The sequence below is a fragment of the Trachinotus anak genome, unplaced genomic scaffold, assembly GCF_046630095.1.
Source record: "Trachinotus anak isolate AG129_WGS33_773 ecotype Australia unplaced genomic scaffold, CSIRO_AGI_Tana_v1 ptg000025l, whole genome shotgun sequence".
Classification (NCBI taxonomy): domain Eukaryota; kingdom Metazoa; phylum Chordata; class Actinopteri; order Carangiformes; family Carangidae; genus Trachinotus; species Trachinotus anak.
Window position 1 is genome coordinate 11,894,365 of NW_027273876.1, and position 13,602 is coordinate 11,907,966.

General features: G+C 41.5%; 2 protein-coding genes across 4 annotated transcripts; one reads left to right on the forward strand and one right to left on the reverse strand.

Moving 5' to 3' along the window:
• Positions 1-30: 30 nt before the first annotated feature.
• On the forward strand, positions 31-7,858 carry mapk7 (mitogen-activated protein kinase 7). 3 transcript variants are annotated; one of them, XM_071462407.1, is made up of 7 exons: positions 31-171; positions 1,479-1,760; positions 1,916-2,081; positions 2,929-4,481; positions 4,578-5,686; positions 5,934-6,064; positions 7,522-7,858. In XM_071462407.1, exons 2-7 carry the CDS (start codon positions 1,484-1,486, stop codon positions 7,667-7,669), a joined length of 3,384 nt encoding a protein of 1,127 aa, XP_071318508.1. In that variant the 5' UTR covers positions 31-171; positions 1,479-1,483; the 3' UTR covers positions 7,670-7,858. The 3 variants fall into 3 exon arrangements, with proteins under 3 accessions (XP_071318508.1, XP_071318510.1, XP_071318511.1); XM_071462409.1 differs by having other exon boundaries at positions 66-204; XM_071462410.1 differs by lacking the exon at positions 31-171 and adding an exon at positions 210-342.
• A 233-nt stretch (positions 7,859-8,091) lies between these two features.
• On the reverse strand, positions 8,092-13,007 carry LOC139608536 (serine protease 33). Its single transcript, XM_071462415.1, has 6 exons — positions 12,656-13,007; positions 12,365-12,477; positions 12,117-12,196; positions 11,305-11,576; positions 8,823-8,983; positions 8,092-8,647 (listed from the first exon to the last, which is right to left on the reverse strand). The coding sequence occupies exons 1-6, from the start codon at positions 12,699-12,701 to the stop codon at positions 8,393-8,395; spliced, it is 927 nt and encodes a 308-aa protein (XP_071318516.1). The 5' UTR covers positions 12,702-13,007; the 3' UTR covers positions 8,092-8,392.
• Between the last annotated feature and the right edge of the window lie 595 nt (positions 13,008-13,602).

A 13,602-nucleotide genomic window follows, 5' to 3' on the forward strand; every position in this document is an offset into this window, starting at 1 on the left:
CAAGACATAGCCGCGTTACTACGGGATTAAAAACACAAGTTCAGATGGTGTGTTTGGTTCACATGGTGAAAGTCTCTTCCCTTACTTAGAGGCACGTCTCTGTGACGTCCCGCCGTGGTTATACAACCGAGAAAGACATGGTTCAACGTACCTAGCAAGCCCGAGCTTCAGGTAACTAGCCTACGCCCCTGCGTCAAAAAGTGGGTAAGGTCTTTCTCATGGAGTTGGTTTATCTAGTCCCTCCGTTGTACAGAAAGCAGCAGTACCTGAAGGATAGGGTTTGTCCTCTGTGTGTTTGAGAGCAGCTGTAACGTAGAGTCGCCTTTGGACCGAGAGCTACAGGTTTTGGTCACTTGATTATCAGGCCTAACGTGTGAAGTCGCGCCTCGTTTCTGTCCTATCAGCTCGTTTTACTGCCCGCATCAACCAGTGTATCAGCATTTATGCTGCTCAGCACTGTCACAGAGCTAGAAGTTTTATTATTTGTGGTCGTTCAGTTTATGTCGTGCCTTACTAACCTCTGACCCTGATCACTATCTGAGTCCTGGAGCGGCTCCTGAGGGGAGACAGTGGTTTTGGAGTTGAACTCAGGTGTCAGTAGTTTGGCTCATAAAGAAAAAACAGAAATGCTGCCTGTTCACTTCACAGCAGGATGGGTGCTTTTCTGTGCTTTTCAAGGACTGAATATTGCAGAGACACATAGGTTAATCATGGTGACTAACAGTTTCTTTGTTATGTCACGTTTTCCAATCCTAAACAGATGGTACTGTTTTGTTATTTTTAAGACTGTGACATTTTTATTTAGTGCTAACTAAATACTAGAGATAAATTTCATTATTGATTGATCTGCTATTATTTCCATGAATTATTGATTAATTAATTTGTTTATTAAGTGTCAGAAAATAGCAAATATTTCCCAGAGCGTAAGAAACAAATTAAAATCACCCATTTTGTCTGACCATCAGTTCAAAACCTGAAATACTCACATTTGAAGGGCTAGAACAAGCAATTGTTTGGGATTTTTGATTGAAAGTGACTGAATCAGTTAGTTGACAATTAAATTTCCGTTCATCGACCAATCTATTCTAGTCATTTAACTGCATAATTATTATAATGATTATAGGCTACTACTACTAATCTGGACACTGTAGTTTTCCTCCATTCTTTATTGCAAAACAGCTCAGAGTCAGGTTACATGGTTGTAGTGAACAGTGGTTTTCAAGTCCAGGCACAAATTACATTAAATCGTCTTTTATTCTGTGTTGCAGAATAATCAAACATGAACATTTCCAAGGAGGGTGAATATATTTAATAGGAACTGTAATTTACCCAAATTGCCCAGCCCCAGATTTATTAAACCACAAAAAATAGGATTACAAAAATGCCAAACTCACACAAATCAGCAGTAAGAACATTACATAACCTGTAAGAGGATATCAACAAATAACTCTCACTTTGCTATTCTTTTTTCTTTACAGAAAAAATGTCCACTAAGGAGGGTGGAGGGAGTAAAAACGGTCAACCTGTGGCCATGTCACCTGAAAGAATGGCAACTGACAAAAGCAGAGAAAACCAGAGCCAGTGTGGAGTCGAGGCAACAGGAGCCACCACAGACACCAGCACGACTGCGAAAAACTTGGCTTTGCTCAAAGCGCACTCTCTGGATGTGAAGTTCGATGTCGGAGAGGAGTATGATGTCATAGAAACCATTGGCACAGGAGCCTATGGGGTTGTTTCATCTGCCAGGAGACGGGACAATGGTAGGGCTGATTTGATGAAGAAATTGTACATAATTCAATCTGTATGTACTCAGTGATAAATGTGGAAATTAATTGGCTTTGTCAGTCAAACTTAGTTGTACATCTCTCCTCCTGTTTTTTTTTTTTCACTGAATCATATTTTGCATATTTAACAGGCCAGCAGGTGGCAATAAAGAAGATCTCCAATGCATTTGAAGTGGTGACAAATGCCAAACGCACATTGCGAGAGCTCAAGATTCTCAAGCACTTCAAACATGACAACATTATCGCCATTAAAGACATCCTGCAGCCAAACCTTCCCCACTCTGCCTTCAAGTCTGTGTATGTACTTTTTATTTCCATTGTGTATTTGATGGCAAATGACACATGCAGTGGGTCTGTATTAAATATCTGGAAACATTTCAGAATGAAGTGGAGGTGTAATTTTGATCAAGTCGCTAGCAAACAACTAACTTGAAGATAGAAACTCAGAGGCAGGAAACATGACATTAATGGATAACAGTTTTTACCTCTGACTATTTAAATAGTTCTGTTTTCACTCATCGAGAAGATTCAATAATACTAATCAATAACCAAAATCAAGTATAATTCCATAATATTAATTTGTAAAATTTAAAGTTTATGTTTAACACCATTATTTCTGTGGCAGATGTACTAAGCAGGGTTTGTAACTGTGAAACATAACATTTCAGATGTAGACTGTTATTTTCATCAAACTATATATACATTTCTGACTCAATATACAGTATATCTCATTTTAATCTGGCTGGACACAACTTACTGACGCTGGTGATAAAACATGAAGCTATCAAACATTTCCTTTCGTTTTGAAATCATTTTATGGTGCACGAGCTAAATAATTTGATCACACAAACCTAATAAAGGAATGGAGTTTGATCCGATGATGGATGTTTATGAGAGAAAGACTGGCTGCAATAAACTTTTGAGGCCAGTTCCTAGAGTTAGGATGACATTTCAAACTCATACAATGTCAAATGTTATTTGATGTATTCAAGGACATTATACCAATACACATTGCTATTGGAATGATTTTTACTACATTTCGTCAGTACATCAAAATTACGGTACCTCCGTTCTGATCGTCAAGTGAGCACATTGTGCAACTGTCTAAAAGCTCATCTCCCTTTTACATTTCCCATGTTTGCAGGTATGTGGTGCTGGACCTCATGGAGAGTGACTTGCACCAGATCATACACTCTGCCCAGACGCTCACCCCAGAGCACACGCGCTACTTCCTGTACCAGCTCCTGCGCGGCCTTAAATATGTGCACTCTGCCAACGTCATCCACCGAGACCTCAAGCCCTCCAACCTGCTGGTGAACGAGAACTGTGAGCTAAAAATTGGTGACTTTGGCATGGCGAGGGGTCTCAGTTCGCACCCCGAGGAGTCTCACTCTTTCATGACTGAATATGTGGCAACTCGATGGTACCGTGCTCCTGAGCTCCTGCTGTCTCTGAATCACTACAGCTTGGCCATTGACTTGTGGTCTGTGGGCTGCATCTTTGCTGAAATGTTGGGGCGCAAGCAGCTTTTTCCTGGGAAGCACTACGTCCACCAGCTCCAGCTCATTTTGTCTGTGTTAGGCACTCCTCCCGAGGGTTTAATTGGTGCTATTAGAGCCGACAGAGTACGCTCCTATGTTCAGAGCCTTCCATCACAGTTGGCTGTTCCTTTGGCCAAACTCTACCCACAAGCTGAACCAGAGGCTCTGGACCTGCTGGGGGCCATGCTGCGCTTTGACCCTCGCGAACGAATCAGTGTGACACAAGCGCTGGAGCATCCCTACCTGTCAAAGTACCACGACCAAGACGATGAGCCAATTTGTGTGCCAGCTTTTGACTTTGAATTTGACAAGCTGCCAATGAACAAGGAACAAATTAAAGAGGCGATTCTGATGGAGATCCAGGACTTTCATAGAAACAAACAGATCTGTCGTCAGAGGCTGCAGTTCAGGCCTTTGCCGAGGGTGAATGGCGGTGCAGCGGCACAAAGCAGCAACCAGTGTAATACTCAGGCCTCGACTGTGAACCTGACCAAAGCCACATTGGTTCCCATGGCACAGCGTGCACAACCAGCACAGATACAGCAGCAGCAAATGAGTGAAGTGAAATCTCAACAGCAACAAGACCGCACACCAGCAAAAGGGAGCTGTACATTTACAAATCGGATGCAGAACTTTAATAAGCCCACATCCCTTTTAGATGTCACCCCACCTCATGTGGCCCACAACTTGCCTCTCCTCTCCAAAAATGAAAGTGGTCCACTTGATGTGGACATGCCCAGTGCCAACTCAGACAGCGGTCAGCCAGAGACTATAGATTTAACAACACCAGTGTCGAGTCAGGATGGGCCCTCAGAAACAATGAGAGACAGCGAGGCACAGGAGCAGCTAACCAGCAGTCAAGCTCCTCTGACTCAGCCCACCCAGAGCCAGTCCATGACCCAGGCTCCCACCAGTATTCCTGCAACGCCAGCACAGTCCCTGACACCCCTACCCACCACTGTGCCTTCCCTGTCTCTCTCTGTGGCACAAGCCCAGTCATTGTCTCAGTCCCTTTCACAGTCACTGTCCAAGAATGCCAGGCCTCCTCCAGGTGCAGGAGAGGGAACCAGAAAAGAAGGAGCGATTTCAGAGGATACTAAAGCTGCACTTAAAGCAGCTTTGTTGAAATCAGCTCTCAGAAATAAATCCAGGGGTGGTAAGTTTATTATCTTCCATCTAGTTTTTTTTTTTTGTAATATTACACACCATTGACACATCATCCTTTAGCTTAATTTCATGTCTTTAATTGCAGATGGAGGTACGTCTGCACTGGGCCTTGATGCTGGTGGAGGAGGAGGTATATTGTCCTCCCTGTCGTCTGTTCCAGAGTTGCGTCGGCCTGTCACAGCCCAGGAGCGTCAACGGGAAAGAGAGGAGAAGAGAAGGAAGAGGCAGGAGCGAGCAAGAGAGAGGGAGAGGAAAATGAAAGAAAAAGAGAGAAGAGAGGGAAAGCAGGGGGACTCTCTGGGCGGGGTTCTGCTGAGTGACAACGACAAAAGCCTTTTGCAGCGTTGGACTAAGATGATGGACAGTCGCAATGAGAAATCTCAGATTTCTAGTAATGATGGAGCAAAGAATAAAGACTGTAATGTGACCTCACATCGGGCTGTAAGTATCGGTGATAACACTCAAGGAGCTGTGAACAATAACACAGACAAGGAGGTGAGGATTCAGTCTCACGAACAGCTTATCTCTCAAGTTAAGCCTAACCAGCCGAGCTTGTTTCAACCTCCCAGCACCCAGCAACCACCATTACTGTTCACCATGAGCCAGAGGAAACCTCCAGCGGATATAGTTGTTGCTGTAAGTGGAGGGATAGATATAATGACAGTCACTAGTGGCTTTTCTAAAAACAACACACTCAAACCTCACAGTGAGAGCAATGGACAAAGTGGTTTCAACTGTATGGGGAATTGGAGCGGCCAGCAATTAGAGACGAGGCCACATCAACAACCACAGCAAAACAGGAAACAGCAACCTCTACCATCGAGCTTTCTTCAGCCCCAGCTCCAACCTCAAAGTCAAACGCAACCTGACCACCCACCTCAGTCGCAGCTTCTTCCACTGGAGACTTTTCTGACTAAAGCTCCAACACTTACAAGCAGAGAGACAAATGGAAATGTGGATATCAGCAGCCAAAATAACCTCAACTCCCACTCGACTACAAGTGCTGGGCCGATGGAGAAGCTGTGTCCCACTGCAGGGGAGAAGTCAGGGCCACAGACCACAAACCCTCTCTGTGGGGCTTTAGGAGTCCCCTCGCAGCCTCATCCCAGCCTAGGATTCACAGATACAGGACAGCAAGGGCCCTCTATTGCCCCAGACATCCACACAGTAACACTGCAGCTGTCAAAGTCCCAGGTTTGTGTCAGGTTTCCTCTGCTGTGTTGTGATATATTCTAGTGTTTTTCTGAAGTAGCATTTTGCTTAAGAAAAGCGACAGTATGTATTAACAGAGCACTGGTGTTGCTGTCATTATAGATGTTGTAGAAAAAGATTATTTCTACATGTATACAAGTTTAAATGTCACAATCCTTTGCTTGCCTTGAACTGATCTCAAGGATGCAGAGTACAGTTGACCTAATGTTTCCCCCTTTTCCCCTGTCAGGTGGAGGACATTTTACCTCCAGTGTTCTCAGTCACCCCTAAAGGCAGTGGCGCTGGTTACGGCGTGGGCTTCGACCTGGATGACCTTCTCAACCAGTCTCTCACAGACCTGCAACACTGTGACAGGGACAGGTGAGGTCTACAGCATGAGCTTTATCTGTAATGCTCCTTTTATGACCAAAACCAGTGTCTGGTTTTATCTGGTCATATCAGGCTGTCACCTGCAGCTACGTATCTGGTAGCTGTGGCTGAGGAAAATTCAGCTCTGCAGCTCCACTGTATTTCCACTACACAGCTAAACCAAAGAATTTTTACCAGACCTTGTGTAGCTGTGTGTGGTTTGCTTTACTGTATTATGTGACAAATTCATGGTGAATGCAGCAGAAGAAGTGAACTCAAAGGATACATTCACATTTCTCCAAGTGTATCTTTATACAATACTCACATTCCAATACGCACATTAAATCAATAATTGGTCACAGTAATTGTTCCTCCTTGTCCACATGGACTGTAAAGAAATCTGCTTTTGAAGCCATTTCTATGTAAGAGATGGTCCAACCAATGTTAATAATAATAATAATAATAATATAATAATAATAATAATAATAAGTGAATAAGTCACTGTCACAGTGCTTTGTGTTACTATTGCTTACTATGTAAGCAACAAAATATAGAGAGGAGATATATATAAGCTGTGAGGAACAAAGATCACCAGGATTCAAAATACAGGTGCACTTCTCTACTAAATACTAATGAGATGTTGAATAAACTTTGTCATCTACAAATGTATTACTGTTGGATTATACCAGTTATACTGAGAGCTGTTTCTGACATTTTGTCCTCCCTAATTATATCAATAGGCACAAACTAAATAATAGAAATACTTTCAAGTATAATGTAATAAAAGTGAACAGCAGCCTCCAAAGTGACCAAACAGCTCTTTAAAGTAGTTTCAACAAAAACCAGACATTATATCATCATCATCATGAAAGGAGGATTTATTGCAGGACTGTTGTATTAGACTGCATTAGTTTTAATGAAGTGAACCTAATAAACTGGAAACTGAGTGTATGATTCAAGTTTGATATGCCCAGAAAACTAGAAACTAGTATTTTCTGTGACTGTGGAATATTAGGGTTACAATCGTTCTCTACAGTCATGACAGAAACTCTTAACAATTGATAAGAACCAAATTAATATCAGTGGGCCTATCAATATCGTATTAAAGGTCAAAGCAGTTATTATACAAATAAATGTTCAGCCTTTATGGAATCTAGTGTTAGCCCCATGTCAGAGCATGGTTTCATGTTTTCCATTGATGGTTCACTTTCAGTAAATGTTTTAGTCAACAATTGCTTAATAAGCTACACTGTAAACGACTTTTAAAAGTGTCAAAGCAGCAAAGTGACAAGTGAATTTTATGACCTTTGACCAAGCCCTGAAAAACACCTGAAATCTGTGCTGGGCTGCAGACACACATGATTTCGACTTTCAGTGTGGGTATTCAGTTCACTTCTAGATATATTTTTGTATGATCAAAAAAAAAAAAAGCCACTCCTCACACTTCCTGTATTTTTCTCCTCCATCAGCTTCGACTCGGCCCCCCTCTCTGCCTCCCTCTTATCTGATTGGAGCGAGGTTCACCGCATGACTCCAGCTGATCTGGAATCACTGCAGCAGGAGTTGCAGCTCGGCTCTCCCATGATCCTCTCTGATACCATTCCCCCCGACGCCTGACTTCCCTTTCCTGGAATTTGAAAAGATAACGCTTGGATTTGTGTAATTTTTTTTAGCATGAAACCCTTGAATGAAGACTTATCAAATTAATTTAAATGCTAGCTTTTTTTAATAGGAACTACCAATCAGTCGTTTTTTACCATTATGACATTCTGTGGTTTCTTTATAATAAAGAAAACAGTGTCATCACTTGTCTCTGTCTTTGGATATTCAATGAACTACACTACATTTCAAAATTAACTCAATTTCATGTAAAGAAGATATTTGAAATAACTTGAGTGTCGTGCACTGAAAATTATTTTTTTTTCTAAAAGGTATTTATAATATTTCAAAGGGAATTGAGAGTTTAGGGCTGAAGATTCAGTCCATATAAAACATGATACACACTCAGTTATCGGGGGTTAAAAAGAGCACTGAGATGATTTTAAGAATCAAATTAACAATTTATTTCAAATACAGAAGACATAATTTATTTAGCTCATAATTCTGATTTAAAATACAAACCTATCAAAGCTACTTTAACTCAAAAATCATAATGTAGAGTTTGAGCTATAAAAATTAAGATTACGGTCCATTTCATGTTTGATATGGCTTTATGTGCACGTCAGATACAGCTTTCTAGTGTGATTATTCAAGATCCTTTTGGACTTTAGTCGGATATTGATCTCCTTCATTTGGCCTGGTTTACATTCTACCTCCCAGAAATCCAGTTTTCAAAGTGGTTTATCTCTGAAGCAGGATCAGTAGGGTGGACACACTGCTGACCAACACAGCAGCCCTCCCACACCAGTTCCGATCAGCCCGGCCATACAGCCTGACCTCCGGTAATGTGTTGCTGATGAAGCTTGAGTAGCTAGTCAGTCTGGTGTACACGCCCGGCCGGTTTGAGTGAGCACAACCCAGTCCGAAGCTCACCACCCCAGCCTGCACCCAGGTCCCATTCACCATCTTGCAGACAAGGGGCCCTCCTGAATCACCCTAGAAAAACACCACAAAACACAGACTCACTCAGCTTTCACCACTGGGAGGTATCGAAGTGCAGAAAAGTAGAAATCCAAGTTATTTCCAATGCAGGCTCTTGTTTTTGTTCATCTATACAAGCATGTACGTGAGAATGTAAACAGAGCATCGCAAACAGCTGATGCAACAGTACCTGGCAGGAGTCCTTCCCGCCCTCCTGGTATCCAGCGCAGATCATGTCATACAGGATGTCCACCTTCTCCGTCGGGTTCGTCTGGTACATCTCCTGACAAGAACTCTGAGAGATGATTGGCACCTGCACTTCCTGCAGAGTCCCGACTCCTGACAGAGGGACTGAGTGGGATACGAGAACAGATGGAAGATGAAGAACAGAGGGAGCGTGAGACTCTTGAATTTCTGCAACTGAACAGGTGGCCAGTGAGCTTTCGGCTACTATATAGTATGGTTCAAAGGACACGTTACCTTATAGTATCTTTGTCTAGTGTAAATCTTCAATTATAAACATTGAGACATACATCTTGTCTGTGTTTCAAAAGGACAATAGATGCAACACAGATGTTGCATCTATTGTCCTTTTCTATTGCTTTACTCTTTCTTGTATTTTCTCTGTGTGGACGTAACGAGTTCTCTGGAATCTGCGTTCTTTGAATAGTATAACATTTGTAATTGTATAATTGTATGCTCTGTGTAAATATTGTTTAATATTATATCAGGTAAAAATCAACACAAGCCAGCACCTGCATTGGAAATTATTTTATGATCTCACCTGAGATGGGCACAGTGCACTGTGCATCTACATATGATGTGATTAAATAGAGTTATAAATAAATAAATAGTTAAATAAATAAATATATGAATATAAATCTGTTGGTATACTGGAGCTTTGGAACAGAATCATCTGCACTCATTAAAAATATCGATAAGACTGATCCTTGCACCAGAAAGAAATTTCTAGGGTTTGATAATAAAGCTGAAATAAATACAGTATTGTATTTTATTTGGTACAACTATATCATACCATAATATGACAAATGTATGCAAAAAGGTAATATTGGAATTCAGTGCAATTCGGCTCCACTGTCACACATTACAACAGAAAGAAAGTCCTCAAAAAACAAACATAACAGTGAATTATATCAGTTACTCCCAACTTGTTTGGCAGCATTTTGAAAGCAACATTTAAATACCAGCCTGATCATGTCACAATGCAACTCCACTGAAATTATAACCCAAAACATGATGATCTCCAGATATTACTTCCTGGTGAGAGACTGGCTTCGATAACCGGTCTGTAAATGATACCTCGAACAAAGAGAGAGGAAGACCATTCAAAGTGTATGACTGCTTACTGTATTCTTTCTAAACACTTGCCACCTGCTGCTTATTTTGAACAAGCAAAAAAGATCATGATGGAAATCAGTCATACATAAATGGAAATGATAACTCATTTGAATTTACAATTCAGTCCACAAGTATTTAGACACCAACGCATGTTTTTTTTGTTCTTCAGGTTCTTTGCTTCAGCACATTCAGTTTGAGACAAAATAATTGATGCTACATTAAAGTGCCAAAACAACAGTTACAGTATATATATTCTAAAAAAAGCAGGTGTGGCCTGGTGGATCGAGCAGTACGAGTCTCACAGATGAGCAGAAAATGATATGCATGGTAAAGACAAACACTTTCATGACTGCACAGAAGGTTGAGAATGGTCTGCAGGATGCAGGCAAGCACGTTTCCTTGTCAACAATTGAGAGAAGACTTCATGACCTTAACTGGCTGAGAAGATTCACCACAAGATGTGAACCCCTGATAAGATTCAAAAAAAGAAAGGCCAGGCTGCACTTCACAAAAACACACAAAAAGAAACCTGTAGAGTTGTGGAACAAACTTCTATAGTTTGATGAAACAAAAATAAACTTCTACCAAAGGAAAAGCTCATGGTCCAAAGCCACCGCCTCGTCTGGTGGTGCTTTGATAGATTGGACATGTATGGCTGGCACACTGCTGACAAAAACAAGTGAACAGGTACACACGAGCATTCAGTGTGCTCAGATTCATCAAAACTCATTGGATGACATTTCATTATTATACACACTGGGGCAGAGCAACCTGATCTCAATTAAAACTGAGCTGCATTCAACCTGATGCAGGTCAGACTAAAAGGCAGAGAGACCCCACAACAAGCTGAAGGGAAAGTGAAGCTCTGGGAGAACATCACCACGGAAAATACAAAGCTTCTGCTGAAGACTGTGGGTCAAAGACCTCAGGCAGTCATTGACTGCAAAGGATTTTCCACAAAATATTAAATATGATGATTTTGTTTGACTTCACATATGTCCATTTACTTTTGAACCCCTGCACATTCAGCACTATGTGTTAAAAGGGCTTTATCTCCCAAGTAAAGCCGAGACTCAGCACTTTACTGTAGTATCCATTATTTTATTTCACACTGAATGTGCTGAAGCAAAGAACCTGAAGACCATGACAAGAAAATGTGTAACTGTCCGAATACTTATGGTCTGGACTGCGTTTTCGTGCCAAAACTCTAGAAAAATAAAAAAGCTATTTGGTGACTGATTAAACATTAAAGTGCTGAATAAAAGTTGTCTCCACAAATGCTAAAACGATGTAAGGAATTCAACAAGCCCTACCATCATCCCGGATGTTCCCCCAGCCGGTGACAGAGCACAACATGCCACCTGGGAACAGAGTGCCAGATGCTGGCAAGCAGATGGGACGGATGTGATCTGACCAGGTTACTGGGCTGGACAGCTGCACCAGTGCCAAATCCTTCCCATTGTGAGGCTCGGTGTAACCAGACGGGATCACCACCTGCCTCACACCATGTGTTGACTGGTGCTGGTTAAGGCCGTTCAGCTGGTACCGGCCAGCGTAGATGATGTAAGAGTTCACATCTGATGGACTGAAAGGAGAGGGACACTGAATGGGAATCAAGAAATGTGAAGCCTTAGAATTGTTTATTGCTAAAGGGTATTAAATGGATTATGGCAGGTATATGTTCCTTAAAATTGGCTTAATGTTTGTCATAAAAAAAAAAAAAAAAAAATTGGGCACACTTGTGCTCACTTTATGTTTTGGTTGTTTAAAATTAATTAAAGTTTGCACTGAAAGATTTTTCTCTCAGTTTTTGGATCTGATGCAACAGTGTGTTAGACTTTCTGTGAGGCAAGAACTTTGTGGTAATTATTTTATGTAGCAAAAACTATATCAATTAGAAGCTGAATATGATGAAGTAAGTTTCCCTATTATGCAAAGAAGGGTATTTAAAACATTCTCCGTGAATAAATAGATGTCGCTGAAGGGCTTTAAGAAAACTGCATTGGCCTTTGCCAAGATTTCGGTGAAATGATTCAGACGGCTCACTAAAGCAGCAGAGAGCCTGTGGACTGGTGCCCAGCCGTGAGTTCACCTGCTGATTGTTGTCTGGGTCGAGTTTTCTTACTTGGGGAAACAATGAGCAGCTGATAGGACCCAGTTCTCGGCGATGATGGAGCCTCCACAGATATGACCCTGACTGACTGTCTGGAGGCCGAGGGGAGAAAAAGAGTGAGTCACATCTGCATCACAGGCAAATCCCTCTCTCAGCAGGTCTCTTTATTAAACTAAATCCACACATATAGCTACCCACAGGCAGGACTGCTACTACAGAGGACTAGCTGCTGAGTCTGACAGATTCACAAGGGGACCCACCTGTATATCCACCTGCCAAGGCCAAGCCCCATCTACTGCGTTCACCCCACCCACAATCCTGTCCTCCATTAGCGGTGGTCGGCCACATTCTTGGGCGGAAGAGGCCAGAAAACCTGAACATAAACATAAATCACATGTGTGACTCACTCACAGTACACACTTCACAAACTCTCACGGTATCACACAATTAAATCTGAATTACTGAATCAGCTGAAAGAAGGAACAGCGCGTTTTATAGGTGGACAAAGACACAACAAACAGGGGGGGGGGGGGGTGTAGGTTGATCCTCACCTGTAACGCAGCAAAAAATGGCTGTAAACTGTAGTTTCGGCGACATTTTGGGAGGTTTCAAGGCACAAAAAAAAATGTCTGAGCTCCTTCTGAAACACCCGATATCTGTACAGTTTTTCTTTCTCTAACGCCGCTTGTACCTTCTCGCTTCTTCTGGGATCTTTTGACTAAAGCTCAAGCAACAGTTACAAATTTATAAGAACAAACAAACAAACAAAACAAAGTCGCACAAAAGAACTCATCTGAGAAAATCCTGGACCCGTCGACACGATTCCTCGACGTCTCCCAGTTTCATCTTACAGGGTTTCCAGTAATAAAATCTTTGATCGCTATCAGCTGGCTACCTGTGTCCTCCCAGTCACCCAATCAAAGCTCTTGTCCCGCCCTCCTAAACCACCTGCGCCAATGAAATTAAAGAAATGTAACCGCGGACGAATCAGATTCTCCTATTTGGTCACAGGTAAACTGAGTTTGCTGAATAAATCGTCCATTTCAGGTTTTTATTTGAGCGGGATTTTATGAGGCAGATTATTCATTCCTACGTTGCCCTACATCCTTGTGTTAAACAGCCCTGTCCTGCAACACAAGGCAAGTGATTACACTGTTAGTCCACGTGTTTGTCATATTTTACTTGCTACTAAATGATTTTTGTGTGTTTACTTTGGGAACAGAGCAAGGAGTATTTTTTATACTATTATATGATATTTTAAATTAACTACATATTTTTTTTAATGTATGCACCATAATGTAGCCTATACAATGTTTTTATTTTTGTTTTTGTTTTTTTTGGGCATTTGACAGCTTTGTCATCTCAAATATATTGAAATATCAATATAATCATGTATTGTTAAGCCTTTATTAATTTATCTTTACCTAAAAATATATATAGGCTTAGCGTGGAGTTGCAGGATGCAATGCTTTTATAATAACGTTTTCATATTATTTAT